At 39.8% G+C, this 22,635-nt stretch overlaps 1 protein-coding gene across 4 annotated transcripts in view; it reads left to right on the forward strand.

Annotated features, from left to right (window-relative positions):
- Nucleotides 1-506: 506 nt before the first annotated feature.
- Nucleotides 507-22,635, forward strand: part of LOC311016440 (palmitoyltransferase ZDHHC14-like) — a 50,152-nt gene continuing 28,023 nt past the window's right edge. Inside the window, exons 1-3 of one of the 4 annotated variants that reach the window (XM_084014126.1) lie at nt 507-1,022; nt 1,676-1,970; nt 15,675-15,835. In XM_084014126.1, coding sequence (XP_083870252.1) covers nt 1,729-1,970; nt 15,675-15,835 — 403 coding nt within the window. In that variant the 5' untranslated portion in view covers nt 507-1,022; nt 1,676-1,728. Of the gene's footprint in view, nt 1,023-1,644; nt 1,971-15,674; nt 15,836-22,635 lie in introns of those variants that run through there. The other 3 variants (XM_084014124.1, XM_084014127.1, XM_084014125.1) reach the window with 3 other exon arrangements.

Genomic DNA, 22,635 nt, shown 5'->3' on the forward strand with positions numbered 1-22,635 from the left:
TGTTGCAGAATTGGTGTGCTACCAGGACGGTGTATTGGAATCACTTCAAAATAAATGACAGCGATAAAAGGGGAACATTTTATCTGGCTCAATAATGTATTAATAATATATTTGTAAACAATGTAGCTTATGGCACAGAGGAATATCCTTTATCAGGTTTGCTTAATACAAACAGTACTTGTTTATAGAATAATTTCATTACTGGTTTTGGGTCTTTTGGTCTCATTCTTACCCTTTAACCCCAGTCTCAGCAGCAGGTTGTCAGCCTGAATATGATTGATTATCAATGAGTGTGATTATCAACCGAAATTAAAACTCTGCCTCAACTTTCAGTGCTCTGACCACAGATAACCCACGGACCTCCCTGGACACGCCCCTGCTAGTATCGACCCCCCTAACGCACCCCTGGAGGTCCCCGAACCACGATTTGGGAACCCCTTTAACAGCCCGTCCTCCCTTTGCACCTCCAGTAGTGACTTCAGCCTCGCTTGGAAGGGGGAGGAGCAGGCGGGGAGGCCCTGCTCCCATGTTGATGTTTGTTGTTTGTGAGGGTGGCAGCACTGTGTGTGAGAGAGGGACACGATGTCAAGGCAGGGTTGTCGACTGGCCTGTCTCCATGCTTCTTGGGGAATGCTGCAACTTTTTTCCGAAAATGCGGCTGAATGGTGAAGATAGGTGGTGACTATTCGCGGCGGGTTTCCGTGAAACGCGTATACGGCTAGGCTATAAGGTCCTGCTTCATTCGTGTTGTACGCAAAGACTCGTAGTGTCTCTTTGGGCGACAGCCAGTCAGGATGCTGGAGCTCGTCTGAGAGCAGTCCGTCTTGGGGTCTTTCTCCGGATTTCCCTTTTTAAACGAAGTTCTTCACCGGCGACGAGGAACCAATTTCAAAGTCGTTTATTGCCCCTACACTTCTTCAAAAATGGTGTTCTTCGCTCCGACCTCGCCTCGTAACAAACCTGGATAACGAAAGGAGCTACGTGACAACACCCAGCACGACGACCAGCGTTACTTTCCTTCGGTAAGGCAGCGCTTCAACTGTCGCTTCAGCAGGCAGAGCAGAAAGGACAGACGGGCTGTGAAGCCGTGGTGTCTGTAATGTTATGTGCTTGACAGGCGAAGAGCGCACTAAAACCTTCATTTAGCTGCTCTTGAGTCCCGAGAGTTCAAGTGAAAGAGTCGCAGCGTGTAGTTGGGTGAAGTGAGCGACCAGCGAGCTAGCCTTTAATTGCAAAGTTGCCGATGTGCTAACATTAACTTACCAGTCATCTCATCAACTTGCTAGCCGTGTTAGCCTTAGCGACACTTTAGATTGAGTTGCTATAAAATGCTAACCAGGTTGCTTGCTAACAATGGCGCTATTAACCTTATGCTATGGAATGTGTGCGCTGCCGGTGAAGTTATTTGCAAAGTTAGCTAACGGTAGAGTAGCTAAATTGCTGTTGTAACTTACTAATGTGCAGCTTTAACGTAACTAAATTACCTGGAGGCAAGATGTGTCTTTAAACTACTACATGATGTAACGTGTGCGTGAGTGTTAGCTAGATAAATTTATAACAGGAAGTGTCTTGCACTTTTCACAAACTTTTTTTCCCCCACCTACATTCACGCAGGCATGTGTATGAGAAGTTGTGACCTTAGCCTGTAAACTGAACCGATTTATTCTCTCCACAGAGGCACATCTGCCCCGGGATTTATTCAGCTGTAGGGATTTGAATCCGCAATTGATGCATCTCGGGGTATCTGAGTCCATGAGAGAGTGCGAGTACAGCCAAATAAGCACTCGCAGCTCTACACCAATGGAGACCCCTTACAAGAAAAGGACCCCAAAAAGGAGGAAGTGGGAGTCCTTCCAAGGTCGGAATAAATTTTACTGCAATGGGAGGATTATGATGGCCAAGCAGACAGGGGTGTTCTACCTCACTCTTGTCCTCATTCTAGTGACTTGTGGACTTTTCTTCACCTTTGAGTAAGTATTGTAGAAAGTATGTTCAGTCTCTTTGTGTTCCCATCTGCTGTTTACACGTCCCACAATGACATTGTAGATTAGGGATTTCATTCCATGGGCTCAGTTGTCAGAGCAAAAGTTTAGATATAGGTCAGTTATGTCACTGGCATCGCTCTGGAGTGGGTGTATGTCCTATGATCTCCTCGGGACTCAGGGAGATGTCGGCACAAACTGGTTGGGGATTAGGCAGAGATTTCTCTGTTTTAGAGGTCATATTGATAACATTTTTATTTAAATGAATAATTAAAAAAAATAATACATCCATTCATTTTAAAACAATTTGACAGGTCCAAAATGAATGTTTTGTTTACCTCTGCAGATGTGTGGCTGTGGCTTCGAGCAAGGCTTGTGAGCCAATCAAATATCAACGTGGTATCACGTGGTATCTCTGAGTAGTCAGGGGTCAAGAGTTTGACGTAGGGCTGCAGCTATCAAATCATTTTGTAATCGAGTAATCTACCGATTATTCCATCAATTAATAGAGGAATCGGATAAAAAAAAATAACATTGTATAAAGTTCCCATATACACTGTTAATTTCTTAACACATTCGGTCAATGACTATAAACAGGAATAAAGATAAGGAAAAAAAGAGGGAAACCAGCTGTTCGTGACACCAGCTCGGATGGAGACAGCAATGGAAGGTGAACTGAGAGTTGATTCTCGTTGCTAGTTGTGCACATTAACATGACTCTTCAAGTGCAAGAGAACTTGCTAAGCATCATATGCAACATGTTGATGCATACAATGGTGGCCTCGCACAAGCATCTACTGTTTTTCTATCTTCCTTTTGGGATCAACGGTCTGAGCTTTTTAAATCATAGAGATCACCCCAACTGCAGGGCTCGTCTTTAAACCACCATTGACCAAAGTTTCCTTGAGCAGTTGCAGGGTTGCTGTTAGCTTAGTAGAGGGCTACCATACACTTGTTTCTCTTTCATTGGTGTTTAATCAGTGACCCATTGCTTATGGAGTAGACTAAACAGTGTTAGTCCGCCAATGTGTGCCACTTCCTCTCCCTTAATCAAAGCCTCACTATCTCCAAAGGAGTACTCTTTCTTTCTCCCACTGGTTGAGCAACCTATAATCAGACAGACAGAATGTACTTCTCCTCACTGTCTCATCCAGCTCTTCACCGCCACCTCATCCCAGATGTCCTAGATTGGCCCACTGTGACGGAAGTGCACGATACAGCATGTCGACACAGACGCTGACCTGAGCCCTGGAGTGTGTACCACAAGAGAGTGTCTCTCTCCTCGTTAACCAGACTAAATACTCTTGTCATCGATCATGTTCGCAGCCCCATCTATACTGGATAAGAATCCTGCTTCATCACGATATTTGTTGCTCAATCGGACTGTCTTTATTGGGCGGAAGTGCTTCAGAGCCAAAGACAGCTTAATAGGCGAAAACATGCTGTGGTTGATGGCTGCTGTTCAGTATTTGGACTGTAAAGATAGCCCGTGCTTAGGGTTGATCATCAGCGAAGCATTTTAGTTATAAAACAAAGACAAGAAACATTCTTCAGTTTAGGTTTCTCCATTGTGACAATTGGCTGCTTTTCTCTATTTTTTTGTAGATTGAATGTCATTTGGGCTGTTGGTCTGACAAATCAAGACATTTAAAGATGTCATTTTGGGATTTTTCTTTTGTCCCCTTACAAACTATTGCCAGTTTTCCTTTTTGTATGCCCTGTGTGTGAAGTCCTTCACAGATGCAATGCTACACATCTTTCAGCAGTGGCCTTTGGGCCACTTCATCTTTCAATGCATTATCACCTCAGCAGAGATACAGACATAACCCATGGCCAAAGGGCAGACTGCTACAAAGGGCATCGCTGGCTAAAATAGCCAGCCTTCTTCACTGTGAGTTACAGTTGATACAAATATTAAAATGGGAGGGAAACATACTTTAGTGTCCTTTTGGACCTGGATGTTCCCCAGCACGCACAAGGAAGATGCCAGATACTTCCTGGTGATACCTCTCCCTGCTCAGATAGTTTAATTTCTAACACTGTGGCCAATGTACTGCTCTCTGTTCATTGTGGCTACAGGGGACGTTTTCAGGAACACACCACGCAACCACAAAGCCACTTTTCAGCTCAGTGCTGTCCTCCCTGTTCAACTGTCCATGCCCCCTGGCCGGTCAAGTCCTCCCTGGTTTTCCTCTCTCTCTCACTGTCTCAACATACTACCATCAGCTGAAAGGAGACATTTATTAGACAGAGCGATAGTCAGCAGACCTGCACATTGGCTTCTGTTGCCATTAACTGTAATGCGTTTCGATTAGATGTGTTTTTCTAACCCTACTTGCCAGTTGTAAGCATATTGGAGAACAGCGCCTCATTTGGTTTGTAATGGCTTCTTCTGTCTGTCGAATTGCCTTTGTATATTATGGTATTTTAAATTTAACTCTGGTATTATGACACCTGGTCCATGGTCTGTTTAAAGTTGTTTGGGGAGTCCAGAAGGAGTCGACCGAATGTTATTGGATGAAGACGTGCAGAACTTTTACCCCGAGTTCATTCAACATCTGCCTCTTTTTCTTTAGCTTGTTTTCTTTGTCTGTCTGAGGGGTGCTCAGCCATGCAAAATAAACTCTGTTAGCGACTGGCAGACTTTGGTTTGTTTATTGTTCTTATGCTGGCTCCCCTTGATATCCATGTGTGTTGTTGTTGCACATGTTGCCTTCTCTTGCTTATGCCTCGTAAAAAAGTTCAGGCAGATGTTTTAAGTGGTGTTATGTTATGCTATTTTGTTTGATGTGAAAATTGATCTCAAGAGCCATGGTTTTGGTCAGAGAGAAGGCTTTCACTTTGGATTCTCTAAAGTTCAATTAAATTGTATTAATATAGCCCAGTATCACAAATCACATGACATTCTCTGGACCCTCACATTGGATAAGAAAGGAGCTGCCTTCTCAGGGAGAGTAACTGAAGAGAGATCCCTCTTCCAAGGTAGACCGATGTGCAGTTGTATTTCATGTTGACCATAGGATGTAATGCACTCGTCATCAGGACTAAACGGTGAATAGTGGCTACACGTGTTGACTATTCAAGGACTTTTTTTTATCTGCCGTGAATGCTATTAGACAGACGAGTCCCAACTTGCATTCACATAACATGGAAATTTATAAGAAAGCTTGATGAGTAATCAACTTGAAATGTGTTAAGTGTCTTGATGACTATGTAGTTGTTTTACAAGTGCGGCCCCCTTTAATAACAGGGTGGAGTTAGGTTCTTGTTCTCTGGTCTCACCCATTTTGCACCTGCCTAATCCCAGCCTGCATTTGTTCAAGCTCAGCAGTTTAAAAAAAAAATTTACTGTGAAATGGGTAGCTAAAGGATGGTTTTGAATGAAGCACAGTAGCAATAGAAGAGTTGTTTTCACCGTGGAGAGGACATTAACAAAGACTACGGGTCTTATGTACAAGAGTATTTGGGCTGGGTTAAAGATTGACATTTAGATCACACAAGATGCTGTCTAGTCTAGTAGCTCAGTTGCCTTGGAGGTTGTTGAAAAGAAATCTGCTCAGATATTGTAATGGCACAAAAGCACTTAAAGCCAACCTAATCACGTCCAAAGGCTAAATAAAATGGTCACTTAAAAACAGTCTAAATTGACAAGTAGATGTAAAGCTACTTAGAGGTGGTCTTCGGCCATTTCTTGTGAATAGAAAGAATACCCCAAGCATTGTATTTCTGCTTCAATGAGAGAATAACAAAGCTCTAAAGACCCGTCTTCTGGCTCTACTGTTGTAACACATTTAAAGCAAATAAATCAGTCAAATATTGACTTTTCTTTGTTGTATAATGTTAGTTCTGCAGTGTTAGTTGAGAAAATGTGTTTGCTGCATGCTGGGGCCCATAAATAGGTAAGCATTTGCAGTGTCATAAGGCAAACTATTGCAAAAGAGTCTTTGTCCACATAATTTGAACAGTCACACCCATGGTACGCCAGACAATAAAAGCATTCCTCACGAGCCAAACCGTCAAATAAGAATGTAGAGGAGCGTCCCATGCCTTTTTTTAATCTCACTGGTTTAGACTTAATTTAATGAAATAAATAAACAATTTCACACATAAGCACATTATAAGAGCATAAGATATTGGATGGACATGATGTCCGTGACTGTTTAATCATGTATAAATATCAGCTAGCCAGATCTAGGTCATTTTAAAAGTGAATATGACATTAATTCCTTGCAGCACATGCTGTCAGACTCTTTATTGCTGCTGTCTGTTTGATTTGTAGAATCAAGAAGCAGATCTGTCACCTAGGCTCATTGAAACCAGGAATCATACCCAGCTGTTTGCTTTTGGTAGTGCGATTCCGCCCAGTACTAAACCTTCAGGCGACCCAGCACCCTGTTTTGTCGCACAGCTTTCCTGTGCTAGCACATCCCTACTCCCTGTGCCAGGAGTAATTGAGCGCATGGCACATGTTGGAAGGTTCACCTAATGGATGTGGAGAGTTTTCAGATACACACATGACCACTGCGGTCCTGATACGCTGTGCCGTGCACTGGGGACCTCTGCCCAAAAGGTGGCAAGAAGTCATGATTCCATGAAGTAAAAATGTAAGCATTTGCAAAGCATGTCATGTTCAGTTATTTCATTGACAAACGACTTGGCCTGCAGCTAAAAAGAGGTTCATGTCCTGCCCTTGCCTGACATCAAAAGCAATCAAACTGTAATAAAAGGCAAAGCTGACAAAACCTTGTATCTGTGTAGCCCAGATGAGTAATGATACTTTAGAGGGAAAGGCCACAAAGTCAAGTGCTTCAAATGCATTTTTAACGGAATGTTAAGCACATTTTTAAAGAAGGTCTTGTATTTACTGCATCACTGTTGTGTAATTTCTCTCAGAAAACTATATTTATTCTTAAGCAAGTACTTGGGAGAATTGCAGGCCCAGATGCTGCGTATGTTGGAGGATAGTTGATCTGGATTTGACAGACTTTTCCTGCAGATCACAGGATATTGATTGCCTCTAAAGCTATGGCTGTAGAAGAAAGAAAACGAGGCTGCAGTTCATCCCAGGTGACACTGAATGGACAGTACTGAGGGCTTCTCATGGTTACCTCAAGCAGAGATGAAAGTCCCCCAAGCTTAACTCCCAGCAGAGTTTTGAAAAACTGGTCGGCATCATAATGGGATTTAGCAGGAGATGTGATAACTGTAATCTGCATTGGATTATTGTTGTCGATTAGTGCACCTTTAGGGAGGCAAATGAGCAGGGAACCCTTGGGATGACCCCATTGAGGTAGAAAGATTACCATTTGATATTGACTATGTCCCACACAGAGGACATTTGCTGAAAAATAACTATAATGCCAGAATTTAGCAGGGTGACAGTACTAGCAGTTTTTATTTTCAGTTAAATTATTATACTTATTCTGATTGCCATTATATTTGCTGGTAAGCATATCAAAGTCAGATAAAAGGTTGAGTCTTGAAAACATATCTCCTTTAGGACCTAGGATAAATTAAAATATATTTTAATTTATTTTATTTTAGATTTTTTAGTTTTTACGAGACCCCTTTCCTTCCCGTGCATGTTTTATTATTCCGATGCAAAATATTGATTGTCTTTTACTGTGCCTCCTCCATTTTCTGTTAGAGAAGTCGATGCTTCCATTTTTTGCAATATTCAAATTATATTCAACTTTGTAATGCTCAAATTCAGCCGATTATTAATATTTACTACACTACACAGGCTTATACGTTGCCAATGCCTTTATCGGCAATGTGGTTGTTTTACTTCCTGTCCACTAGAGGGCGTTTCAAAATATTACCAATAAATATGTTGAATTACCAACAGGTGACAGCTTTCTTAAGTAATAATTAAGCTTAAGCACAAAATGAATTACTTCAAATTGTCAACTTTAACAGGAAGTAAAACAACCACATTAATTTCAACAGCCGTAGTGAGTACAGTACGAAACACACAGGTAGCGTAGCTTCAGCGAGAGGTAATGTTCTGCAGTAAGGTAGCTGTTTGGACTGATTAAGTCTAGGTGAGAAAATGGAGACTGAACCTTGTTCCCTCAAATAATTTTGCCATGGGATTTATTACATCATGTGATCTGCTAACTTTTCCGTGCATCAAGCTCATTTGTCTCTGTTGTGGAATGAAGCAATGAGCCTTTCTCATGAAAATGTAAAGCAAACATTTGTTTTTGCTTATGTCAACATAATGTGTCCTGCTGCTGCGTTTGCTGTCTGAATGTTTGTTGGTTATAACATCCTCTGATTAAAGTCAATCAGTCATTGTGCTTTATGCTACTCGTTGCTCTGCAGTGACACACATTCATATCTCTTACAGATGCACTGACCATATATCATTATGGTGTTTGCCCTAGGAATAAGCTATCAATTTTATTATACTGCCGTCAGCAGTTAATAATTTACACCGACCTTGACAGTCATGATGTACACTTTTATAAATGGGTACCTTTTGGTGAGTAATTATCAATACAAGCTATCAAATAGCAGTCATCTCAGACCTTAGCTTTACAGTAGTCAACATCCATACATTTGACTTGTGTCAAAACATCTTTCAATAGAACGCAACTCCAGCTTTTATTGACCAACAGTACTATTTGTGCTGCATATTGCTCCAGGGATTTCAGTGAGTTGGAAAGTTTTGTCAACAAGTTTTTTCTTATGTTTTCCATTGCAAATATTTGCTTAAGATATAAGTTGATCCCAGAGTAACCAATGCTAGATCTGCCAGCCTAGAGTTCTCTGTATTATAATCTGTTCATTGGCTGCTTGGGTTACCATGTGTTCATTAGAAGAGGCTAGATTTCTGTTGTTACTTGGATTATACACATTAGTCTCTATAATTCATAGCTTAATATTTGTGAGATATTTGTGAGAGACAGTTTTAAGCCAGATAAGCTGTGCGCTTGAGTCGTACTTGCCACATCAATGTGTTTAGTTCTGATTAGGGCTGCACAAAAAATCGTTAAAAAGTTGCGATCTCGATTCACACATACACGTGATCTCATTTCTACACACAGCGATTCTGAAGCATTTTATATCTCGAGCTGCATCACAAATGCTCCTATTTCCTCCCGGATTTTTTGAAGCACCCCCAAACGCAGCAGTGCCGCTGCCTCCTCCCTTAACCTATGGTAAAGCGTCTTGACATCACCTCGTGCCCAAAAAAGGTTCACATTCGGTGGTGTGGAGGTGGCCCCGATAAACACTGTACAACATGAGGGATTTCGGAAGATGATAAACACTCATGACAAACGATACTAGATCCTCTCCCCCAACTACTTTTCAAACATTGCGCTTCCCGACATGTACAATAAGCAGCGGGCAGTGGTAGAGGCAGAATTGCGGGAAATCGATCATTTTTCCGCTACGTCCAGTCGGACCACGGAGCCGTATTTGAGACTGACAGTTCATTTTATAGCGCCTGATTTCACTATCAGCCGCATGTCTACATTTTTTTTTACTTTTGTTAAAATGATTTATCTTCCAATGATAGAACTACTACCATGCCTCTGCCAAAGCAATGTTTTTTTCTTTTTTCTTAAAGTTCATCAGTGCAATAAACATTTTGTGGAAAAGAAATCGTGCAAGAGAATCGTGATCTCAATTCTGAGTAAAAACATTGTGATTCACATTTTTTCCAGAATCGTGCAGCCCTAGTTCTGATATATGTGCTGAGGGTAAGGGGCTTCCAGTCCCATGTCCCAGCCTGCATAGTCATTGTTGTGAAGATTGAAAACTAATGCATGTAAAACAATGCTAAGACCAATTGAATATATAAAGACGTCCTCCACCTGAAATCCAAAAATAACTCAGTCTGCTTCCTCATCAACATGCTGTTTTTTGAGAAATGTAAAATGCTACTAAATGCATGAAATGAATGTCATCATGCTGTCTCTATCTTGGTGAATGTCTTTGTTTCCTTTCTTTTTTCTTCCTTGGAGGCTTCAGCTCGCTCATGTGGCTGTTTCCAGGGTAACCACATTCCCTTTTGAAATGTACCATATCTGATATTGGATACTGTTCCATCTCCATGGCAACAAAGCCCCTAAATTCCCAGTTAAGTATCATATTTGATTCAAACTAAAAGGAAAATGAAGATGTCTCTTGGAAATATCCAGTTCCTTGTAGATATCCACTCCTCTCCTTAAATGAAATTCAGTTCAGTGAAACATTTTTATTCCTGAACCATTGTCTTCTTGGAGATCAGAAACCAGGCAAGACGTTGCCTACCTGCAACCCATGTCCACGTATCTCTATTGATCCATGCCTATAGAAGAGCCAGGGTTGATCTCATATTTCCTCCCTCTCTAATGGTGTCAGTCTTTAATCTCTCTCCGTTTTTACCGACCTGTCACTTTCTATCACACATGACTGCCTTTTCATTATGTCCTTGATGTCCGACACATTGAGATACATCTGAGGATGGAGGCAGCGGTTTGTGCTGCGCTGTCATTCCTACTCCATCACCACTTGCCAGATGTTAAGCTCTGAATATAAGCTTACAGAGCACAAAAATGACTTCCTCATTGTTTACTTCAAAATCATTCACAATTGTGGCTTTGTGTAGAAGATGTAGCACCCTCATTCAAGTTCTGCCAAGGTTTTTACAAGTGAATTATCATTACTATCTATAATTGGTGGATACATTAATGGAATGTGTATTCAGTCAGACAAAAGAGAGGACAGATTGAATGGATACAGATGACGTCGGGTGATGAATGATATCAGACGTTGAATATTCTGCATTTCTGGGGCAAATGCAGACAGCGCCAAGCTTCAGACGTTCCCATAGTGGTTGTGTCATTGGGTTGTTTTTTACCATCGCATGTTTTACAATATTTAAAACGTTTACACATGTGATTCTGCAATTTAGCATTTTATAACGGCTCCCTGATTTTGTATTTGTTGTAAATTACAAATGTTTCATGAATTTGTTAAATTAATCAGGCTACTACTCTGCTGACTGTTCTTACTCATTTAAATAAACACAACAATAAGAACAGTAATCACAAATTGTATTGACATTGAAAAACTAACATGTTGTGCTATGCTTGTTGAAGGGGTAATACCTATTTTCCCCCTGATATTTTCCTTTTGTAGATACAGAGATGAATGTTTTCGACATTTTGAGCACTGGGAACTTTTACAACTAAAAATATCAGTCTTGATAGTGTTTAAAAAACGTTAAACGAGGGGAATATCCTGCAGGCTTTAGTGTGGATATTTTTTGTTTAACTAATAGCCAAGAGCAGGATGGGTTGTTTCTACTATGCAATGAGGATGATACATTTTTCATGCACCTAACCCTCCAGACAGGAAACAAAGAACTTAGTTACCTCGCTGCATGACTGGAGTAGTCATCTCTTTTCAGCATCACTTAAGGAATTGTCCTGTCAGCCCTACCTAAATTGTCCGAAATCTGCTGGAATTCTCTTATTAGTTTCCCTCTGGCAGTTGAAACTCTGGTCCTTAAAATAAACATGGACGGGGGCAGCTTCAGATGTATTGGTAATTAAGTCTATCACAAAGTGATAATTGTGAGGCACACTTCTTCTAGAGAAATAGTATTTCATGGCGTTTAATGATGTGACAAAAGGAAAAATGTTTTATATTGGTGGCAAGTGTGTAAGGAGGATGGAAGTGCCCTCCATTAACAAGAATTGTTCAACAGTATTGAAGACATCTGCAAAGGATTTTGAAAGAATGACAGCCAGATTTGGAAGATAGGCAGAAAGGAATGGGATTATTAGATGATATCTCCAACCAGCCCAGGTCAGAAGACTGAGGCTGGGGAAGAATCATAAATCACTGAGACATGTAAAATGGATGCCGTGTATATTGTACATCGGCAGTCGGTGTCCAGGACAATGACATTGGGAACCTCCAGGCATGTTTTCAACTGAAGAATTATTTGAGTCGCTCAGTGTTGCTCCCTGCTGATGTCCCAGACAACCCAGTGTTTTTTTTATTTTATTTAGTCTCACTCCAGATGTTGAGAAGCAGCAGGACTGGCTAGTGTCCAATCAAGATGTGATACTGGCATGAGTTGTACATAGTGTGTTTGTCACAGCTTAAATATTCTTCAAAACGGCAAGTATTATATGTGTACGATTCAGAGAGGTCTTTTTTAGTTTAATTGAAAGGATTCAAATTGTAAGCCAGCTCACACCTGATGATATGAAATAATGCCAGCCACTTATGTTTATCAATATGAAACGTTCACACTGTCCACTAATACTCATTTATAAGCCTTTGCATTCTTTGCTTATGTTGGCTGACCTTTTACCCTGCCTGAAGGGCAGTCATCTCCAGCATGAAAGCAGAGGGCATGTGCATATGATGCTAGAACTAGGATGCATCAATACCACTTTTTTTCAGACCAAAATATAAGGCACTTAGATTTGGGTACTTGCCAATAAAAGAGTACTGATATGAGTACTTAATCATTTGCATTACAGTGCTAAAATGACTTTGAAAGCATGTTTTACATTCATCCGATATTACTCACTTTCTGACTGTAATAAATGAAATATACATTGAATGATGTTATTGCTGACATTTTAACATGGAACTTACCTGTTACAAACGGAGCATTAATTAACCGTTAACAGACCATACACATTTTAACTGATTCATACGATCAGTTAACAATAAAAAGAAATATTAAAAATGAAAAAGCTGAGCAACAGTCAGAGTGGCTTGTCACTTTCCCACCTATAATGAGCCTGGGCCGTTGTTGTTGCTAGCTTCATGGCTAACCCATTTCACTTTAATCAGCAGGTGGCAAGCAAGGCAAGGGAGTTGGCTTGAGTCTGGAGCAGTTGTAGCATTTATTAACAGACAAATAAACTGTACAAACAACGTCATTGTTAACTTCCATTCGTAATCACACACAGACACACTTTCTTACATTGCACACAGGGGAATCGGTTGCGGTGGTATCGGAGTACTTTTACGAGTACATGAGCACAGTTTCAGACCCGTTTCTGCTATCGGTGCATCCCTTACTCCAAATCAGCAAAGCTCAGGTCCTTATTTACAACCTCCTCTTCTGCTTTCATTGATGCAACCCAACATGGCATGCCGAAATATAGTTTGGCTTGGTTCATCAGAATAACTACTGTTGGCAAAGATCAGCTGATGTAAGGTGTTACCATCTGGTAGCTGGTTAGATAGTTTTTTTTAATAAAATCAAAGTTCTTTGTTGCTTTATTATAGCTATCAATGTCCCTTTAAGCATCCTCACCCTATCTATGTTCTGTAGACATTGTTTCTCCGCATTGATTTTTAAACGGCAGTCAATCATGTACTGCAGTCCAATGCACTTAGTGAATGGCGGTAATATCTACCCACCTACCAGCTCCACCTGTTTTTCTGGACCGCAGAGGTCCAGCCCTATATGTCGCTCTGTGGCTGAGTGAGTAAGTCAGTGATGAATGTTGCACCATTGGTCAGTCGAGGTTACTACGTCACCAAGGGCCGTTGCACATGAAGATGCACGCACAGTCGTCTGAGGGAGTCTTGGCGAGCATAAACGGTTGCATTCAAAACTCGACACAGAAAACACATGTTGCAGTATTCGTAATGTGTAATGCAAAGCTGGTGAAGTCAACATGTCTAGAACACACAAAATACAGTGGATCTAAAAGCTGCACCGTTTTTCATAGCCTGAAAGTTTAATCCCCCACAGAAGCTGCATCCAGCAGCTAGCGACTAAACAATCAAACTTCACCCTAATAGACAGCAAAACACTATGTGAAGCATCACAAACTTCATCAACATTTTTCTGTGATTAATTAGCTCGTTGGATGAGTAGTTGTTGGAGATAATTGGGCTGTTTTACTGTGATAATGTCTTGTTTAGCTGAACATTTTTACTAGCATTAGCCTGAAACTCCTCACCAACATGATATTTAGTCACCACAACACTGTGCGAGACTATATGTCTGAAACCTTAGTATTAAACCAGTATTTGTAAATTGCAGTCTAATAACAGGGAAATATCATAGTATGACGTACAGCGGTACTAACAGGGTGGTGCGAACAGGAAGGAAATCACTTGTGCATCCTCTGCATCATTCAAAACAGTGTTGGCCTGGTGACTGACTGACAGGCTGCAGGTTTTAGTTTAGAGAGAGGTGGATTTTATTTCATGTGGTGTTTAATAAAACAATTTAAATAAAAACCGGAGCAGTGAGGAGTCAGAAATGATAACATTTAACACTGCTTATAATATCACCAAAGACGTGCATTTTAAGTTTATTTTTAAACAGTTTAAGTTATTTTTCTTTCTCGTTTGTGTTGAGATTTATGAAGGAAAAAACATTTATCTTTTAGATTTTTTTCTTATCTTTATTCCTGTTTATAGTCATTCACAGAATGTGTTAGGAAATTAACAGTGTATATGGGAACTTTATACAATGTTTATTTTTTATTCGATTAATAATCGGTAGATTACTCAATTACAAAAAGATTCGATAGCTGCAGCCCTACATTATATACTTTTGTAATGTTGACGTTTAGACTTATTTCTTTTACAAAAGTAATTTCATGTTTTGTTTTTACAGACAGAGTAAAGTACAGAAAAAAAGTACTGTTGGGTCCGTTAAAAACAGGAAATGCTTTCAACTTTCAAGTGTCATTTGCTTCATAAGGTCCTACAAATCAAACATCTTAAAATATGAGTACAAAGTTTTAGTGTTGTAAGTGCAATAAACATTTTACTCAAATGTAACCATGTTATGTGATCTGCAATCGAACACATTGACCACACACAGTCATACCATATTAGGTTTCATCCAAGTCTTGTTTTTTGTTCATTATTCAATGCAATTCAGCCTCCTTACAAAACAAATGGGACATGTTCGAATGTCATTCTTGATTTAAACATGTGCTCTAAAGTCTGTTATAATATAAGTCACTTGACAAAAAGTATTTGATACAGATGTATTTACACCAACTAAAAATAATCTATACTTAAATGTGCGATTAATCCAACCTGTGTCACTTGTATCAATAGATGAGTAAAAGAAGCCTCTTTGTGAACACAGTTATTGTGAACCATGCTTGCAGTATTACTTTGCCTTCCTCAATATCATCCCTGAAAACATATGGTGACCACTTATTCATTCAGTTTGCCTTGTGTGGAAGGCACCTCTTTGCTGACTCCCAACTCAATCAAATAGACCAGAGACTAACGGATGAAATGTGATGCGGCAGCCTGTGCCCCATCTCTATGGGACTAAATGTGATTACAGTAATAATCACCTGCACCGTTGGACCTTTAATGGGATTATGCTAAATTGGCTCAATAGAATGGATTACAACAGAAGACACTGACCCCATCTATGTCCCTGTCTGTGTATCCACTTACTGCAAAGTCACAGGTATTAACAATTCCTAAACGTCATGGTTTATGTCGAATACAGTTGGAGCTCAGTTCAGTGTTTTGCACGGGCTCGCTGTGTTGTAGAGCAGGTTGTATTTGGGCATACAGACACATGGTCCTCAGGCCATCAGCTGTTTTCTGTTCAGTAATTCTCCAAGACTGGCTTCTTAACTTTCAGGTTTTTACTACTTCCTTAAGCATAACTGGCATTACTGTGTCTTTTGTCTGCTGTTTGCTTATTTCTCTTTCTGTGTCTTCCTGTTCTACCAGTTGTCCGTTCCTGGCACGGCAGTTGACCCCAGTCATCCCAGTCATAGGAGGTGTACTATTCCTATTTGTATTGGGGACACTTTTGAGAACCAGCTTCAGTGACCCAGGAGTGCTGCCCAGGGCCACCCCAGATGAAGCAGCTGACCTTGAGAGGCAAATAGGTAAGACTCTTAGATTTTTAAATATGAAAATGGAAATGAAAACTCTTTATTGAGGTATTTTCTTTCCTTCTGCATGTTTGTGCTCTCTTGTCTTCTCCCTATTTCAGCATTCTTTGAAGACCAATTTATTTTTTCCCCCTCTTTTTTGTTGTGTTTTGTATCTCCAGGCTCTTCTTCTCTGTCTGAACCTGTGATTACCTCCATTTTTGATACTGTATTTGTCTTTGAGTAAACCTCTCTGCATCGTACTGCTTCACGGGAGCTAGTGTGTGCCTTTTACACTCTACTGTAAAGTGTGCCAGATCTTGCTGTGTAGCCCAAAAAATGAGGGCCGAGCTTCCACTGACTTCACTGGCATTTTTAATTTCGGCTGAGGTGAAGTGTCGGTGCTGCTTCAATCAAATAGGATCTGTTTATTTCACTCCACCTTCTCCAAAGGTCCCCATCTGATGTACGACCTGACTCATAAATATCACCTGGATAACTTCTTAATCTAATTTGTGATGAGAGGGAAAACTGTTGGTGCATTTGGTACCAATTGATTTGGTGTAAATGCATTACCGACAGCACAGCCATGACGGTAGCTCGCCATGAGTCAGATACAGCTGTTGTTATGTGGATTCAGTCTTATCAATAGATTCATAGGTGCCTCACTGTTTACAGTCATTGTCATATAAAGTTATTCAACAACTAATTTTGAATTTAATGCATTAATGCAAGATAGCCAGTATCTGGATGTAGCCCCTGTACAGATGTTTCTGATTAATGTGACTTAAAATAAATAGAAGTTGTTTAAATGACAGTTCAAGATTTGTTTTCTCTACAATTCACACTATATTTGAGATATCTCATGGATAATGGACATGTGTTGCTGAAGCATTAAACATTTGAGTTGAAGCTAATATTAAGACAGACTGTATATAAGCGTTGAAACATAATTTACCTGTTCTGAATTTGTATGAAGTTGCTGCAAGTGACTTACATCAGTCAAGAGTGTCATTTGCTACATAGGAGTAAATAATCAAGGGTACTTTAGACTTGAAATGATGTTAGTTTAGTAAATTGCCTGATTGTCCAAAAGTGTTCTGCAGCCTTGTAGCTAGATAGATCATCTCCACACAAAGGTTACAATTTTTAAACCCTCTTTTTAAAAACTCTCTACAAAGTTTTGGTCCTTTTTATTTAGAATGTGAAGCTTCTATTTGCCAGCAATGGTCCTTTCCATGCTTGAGGCCAGTGGGGCCTGGTTAAACAAACTCTGGACTAACCTAATTAATCTCATTAGGCAACTTAAAAGCTTTTGGAGAGGTGGTAAAGTACAGAGAGCTTGGAGCATTGGGCCGAAACAGCACTGTGCAAAAGTACCATGTTATATTGGCATGATTTTTTTTAGAGGATAAACAAATTAAATGCTGAAAATATGAACAATGTTGACCTAAATACCACACTCTGCTTGCCTCTCTACCATCATTCCATCACAATTATCTTTTGTGCTCTGCATTTCCAAGTGAAGCAATTGGAATTGCAATAGTTTCTTAACTGGAATCTCTTATTCACAGACAAATGATTGTTGTTGTGTTGTTGTTGTTGTTGGTTGCCTGTCGCTGAATCTGAAACAGATTGGGCTATTCCTGTTTGTTGTTCTTTTTGCAACATATTCTTATTTGTGTTGCATTTGCTGTCATTCCTTTCAGAATCGTAACTTTTTAACTCGCCAGTTTAAATGTCCAGATGTGGGTTTACAGGGACTTGACACATCATTAGTGGAGTCCATGGCATCACTAACACATTCAGACAGATGTTAAAGTGTGAAGTTCAAGAAAAGGTTTAGATGAATATTTAGATTAATAAGATTAAGCTTGTTTCAATTGTAGAATAGTTTATTGCAGGATAAAAATAGACTCGCTATAGTCTTGGTGCCATTATCTTCCGTTCGAAGTAATAAACTTGTAATAGCCTAAGTATTTACACATATACAAACATAAATCCTTCAGGTTTATATCCTTCCCCTAGGAATGTTAGATATAAGGCACTGTTAAGGGTCACTTTGTTTTCCCACAGCTAGTTGAAAGGCAGGATCACATTTCATACATAGAGTTGCTTATAGCACTCTAGTCTAGTCTCTGTCAGTTTTTGTTGTGTAGCGTCTCTTCTGACATGGATTGCTCTGTCTATCTATTCAAACCACCTTCTCTGGTTCCTTACTCCCGACCTGTGCAGTGCTGTTTGGTTCTAGCTGTTGCTTGGCAGCGTGTCATGCAAGACATAAGTAGCACATCTGTTGGCTTTTAGCCGAATCTTCCAATCCCATCTGAAGCCCCAGCTCCAACCAGCCTCACAATGAGAGAAAACATGTATGCCTGACTGTTTTCTGTCTCCCTCCCACCTTTTTTTTTAACCATTCTTGCTTTCACTTTGCCAATTTGCCCTTTGATTTGTCTTTTGGAGTTGTCCAAAATATCAGTTCAATACTGTTCATTTTGTTTGTTTGTGTGTGTTTGTCTGTTTGTCTGTCTGCATGCACTTGTCAGAGGCGAGCTGGCATTTTGTTTTGCAATGTGATGCACACATTTTCCACTAAAAGTTTTTAGACGAAATGCTGATAAATTAGTGGATAGAACTAACATTTAGTAAATTTGTTGCAAATGACAAACAAACTTTATTACACTCGTCATTTTTCATCCATCTTGTTCCTATGTGCTTATGTACTGTAGCATGTAGCTGTAGACGCCTGCAGTCCAGCGGCCTCATTGATAGCAGATGTTCTCACATCAAAGTGCTACAAGGCTCAGGATCGACACCACTTCTATTGATCTGTTGACTAAACAATGGGGATATAATATCTATACAAAGTCTCTCATATTCCCTACCCTTTACTTTAGGAGAGAAAGCTGATAGCTCGCCCTCCACTGTCATTACTGTGAGCAGATATCTCTGCTGACTGTGAAAAGGAGGTTAGAGTGGGTTGTCTGAAGCATAGCCTATGTCAAACAAATTAAAATGATGGCATGTTTGCATCATATGAAACATAATATTGTATATGTGCTCTTCATTCTTAGAATATGCCTCTTTTGCGGCTGCTACACCTGCACAAATAAGACAAAAAGACGGTTTCATTCGTACATTTGATAAGTGAAGCACATTTTTACGCCCAGCCTTTCCAGTGATTATGGCAGCAGTGATTGTAGCCGGGCAAGGCCATCATGTTCTGCTCAGTAGTTTTTATTTTGAGATGTAGTGACAGGATAAAGTGACTGTTGTCTCATGGAAAATCAATCAATAAAACTCCCCCTGTGTAGTTTTTGAAAATATACAAGAAAAAAAGTAGAAGAAATAATGAATATCAGGTGATTATATGAACAATTTAACATAATTTCTTCCCTGTCCCTCTGCAAAAAAGGACGTGTTTGCGCTATAATAGATATGCAGTATCTTTTGTGAATCCAACTTTGAGATGGGTATTGTGTGCACCTATAAAGGGCTGGGGGAAAGGGGGTCAGGAAAGCTAGCACAGCTTGTTGTTTATCCCTTTTTGAGATTGAGACAAGAGTTGAATTATCTTCAGTGTGCCGTGTTTGATGTCTCTTCATGTCTGCCTATCTGCCCAATATGTCAGAACTAGACAGACTGGCATCAGTTCAGCTACCACAGGCCAAATCCAAAATACTCTCCTAAGCATTACTCAGGGTGAGAGATGGTCATATCTGCCCATTTCCTTCCTTCCACCCAACATGGTCCATGCTAGCTGGTGAATGTCAGGGCAGCCAACTGTTTTTCCAAAGCTGCCAGCCAGACTCGGGGCCAGCAGAGGAAATGGATTAGAGCTTGTGTTGCTGGAGGAACTGGGCACATCAGTAGAGAGTGCAATGACATTTAGGCTTTTCATGACTGAATGAGCAGTAACTATGGGTGTTTGAAGGCAGGGACCTCAGTGCTTTGAAGTAGTGTTGTCACAACACCAAAATTGAGACTTTGATATGATACGCTGCCTAAATATCTCAATACCGATACTGAAACAATGCCACAGCAAAAACCTAAAATGTTGGAAAAAAGTAATGGAATGGAACTTAAAATTTGTTTTCCTAAACAAAAATGTTAAAATAGTAAAAATGTATTAATTAAAAAATGTTCATGATATGCAGTTAACTGATGTCTCTGATACTTGTAGTTTATGTGATTACTCGATATCACACAGCCTTTAATAAAACCTCTAACAGAGCACATCCACGCTACTCATAGAAACAATGACATACTTAAAGTATCAGTACTACTAAAACGGGGCATTGTATTGTTTGAAACGGCAGGATTTCTTTTTTTGTATATGTGTCTGTGTGTATCTGGTCCCCAAGTGAGTATGTCTGAATAGAAGTTCATGCATGTTTAATTAAAGTCAAAAAATAAATCAATATATTATGTGTTGGATTAAAATGGTAGTTTTAGCCTTGGGACTAGGAGTGGAACAACTGCTTAATTTTTGACTTATGATTTGTAGTTGGCGTCCGGCCACTGTTGGTTGTGTATGCTGACTTTTTCCACTTCAAGTGTATGATGTCATAACAAACTGCTGGACACCCTGTTTCTGATGCAATCAGAGATATTTTACTGGGTAATGTGATGATGCAAAAATGTATTTTAAAATCATTGGGAAAGGCAGTTATTCAATATTCATTGATTCATTCAATCATTATAAAGTGCTGATATTGGGAACTTAAATGTTTTTCTTATTTAGTTCAGGCTTTTTAGTCTGCCGCCATCAATTTGCTGATTTCTTTTTCTTTTTCCCCCCCGTATATTTTATAAACAATGGCAGACTGACGAACTGACAAACAACAGAGGACTTGTGGAGATTACAGGGTCGTGCACTTGTCAGATATGTCACTTTCTGCCAAGAACTGCATTCTGGTTAGCAGAGATGTTGTGAATACCCAGACACAATGAAGTTATCTTAAAATACATTTCATATTGTAGTTATGAACTGTATGGCATTTCCATAAGAAATAAACATTTCTTGATTCAGAAAATGAGTGACTGGCCCAGGCAATGGACTCATCTAAATATTAAAAGTTAGGTTTTAACCGTTCTTTGTTTTCTTACTTTATTTTTTAGAGACAACTAAGCAATTCATGACACATACATCTCTTACTTGTACCCTGTCTTGATTACATTGTTTATCATTTTTATTTTATGTTGTGAAATGTTTTTTGGGCGTTCTTTTGTCAGGATCAATTCCAGAAACTTAATTCAGATGCCAAACTCCAACACACAGTCCCAAATACAAGAGCCATTCTCTAAGATGAGCTAGTTCAATCACATTAATACGGCTGAATACGCTTGTTGAACTATGTTTGCTTGTAGCGCTGACTTTGCTTTGGCTTGAGGCAAATGTGAGAGGCTCTTTTTATTATGAACCGTGCCTTACATTACATTTACATTTACATTTAGGGCATTGACGCTTTTGTCCAAAGCAACTTACAATAAGTACATTTGTCAAGAGAAAGAAACCACAACATATCATTGCCGATAAATTAAGAGCTAAAAAATAGAAACAAGTGTTAGGTTAGGGTTAGGGGTTGCTTATGTTCAGCAAACATACCTTAAGAACAACAGTGCTGTGATGCCTTGAACATCACAAGAGGTTAGAGGTTGCTACTTTTTTCCACTTTGGGATTTGTATCTCCTAAATGCTGACCACTGCAATGTTACATGCCATGAAGCATCAAAAAGCTGGCACCAATTTAAATTTATCATCATATAGTGTCAGGTTATATTGATTCTGACCTCCTCTTGGCCTCCAACTCTAGAAATTAAACCAGTGAAATATCAGCCAGAATGCACCAGTGACTCCAAGATATGGTCGCTCACATTGACGTAGTATATCAGAAGCACGGTTTCTTAAACTCTTAAAGCTATATACTGTATGTCTTTTTGACATAGTGCTGAGATGTCCTGTTGCAGAAAATAATGAATTAATACCTTGTTTTGAATGACCGTCACACATATGACATGACTCTCTTCCTCCTCCTCTCTCGTTTGACTTCATTGTTATTGGCTGAGTAATTAGTAATACGTGTGCAGCCAATGGAAAAGGGGCTCTATTACTTAGCCATCTCAACTTCTACATTTGTGAATTGCTTGTACATTGACCTCAGCATATCCTCTTATTATGGCTGACAAAGAGGGCATGTCAGGACGAGAGGAAGAGTTTAACAACGTGAAACAGAGAAAAGCTGCTTGTAAGAGAGGATGAAGGAAATTGTAGATGGCTTAATTACAACGAGGAGACTGATCATGCAGAGCTTAGTGCCTTGCTGTATTTTACCGGTTGTTTTTAATTATCCATGGGTAATTAATGCGTGCCACTCTCAGGTGTTAGATGTTTTCATCAGCAAGAAACAGTTTTTGATTTCCTTGCTGAAGTAGAGCATTCTTGGTTTACCATCTTCTTGCAAAACCCCCCAATCTAGGACAGGGTTGTGTAACATGGTTTATCAACGCCCCTACAACTTAAAGCTTCTCCTTCAATACCCTTTATGTCATTTCAAAGTGCCTCTCGCCAAATAGATTCAGTCTCCCTTCATTCTTTGCTAGTCCTGAGGCCTACCGTGACATCGACATGACAAAGGTAACAGATTTGTCAGTGGATGATAGCGCCGCAAGGGACTGTGATGGAGGAATAGGAATGTGCATTGACAGAGCTATCACTGTAGAGCTGTTTTATTTGAGACAATGAAAAACAAACTTGTTGTGGAGGAATAATTGACTAGCCTGGATTGACCCAATATTCTTATCATTCACTCTCT

This window comes from Eutrigla gurnardus, assembly GCF_963514095.1.
Source record: "Eutrigla gurnardus genome assembly, chromosome: 7".
NCBI classification, from domain to species: domain Eukaryota; kingdom Metazoa; phylum Chordata; class Actinopteri; order Perciformes; family Triglidae; genus Eutrigla; species Eutrigla gurnardus.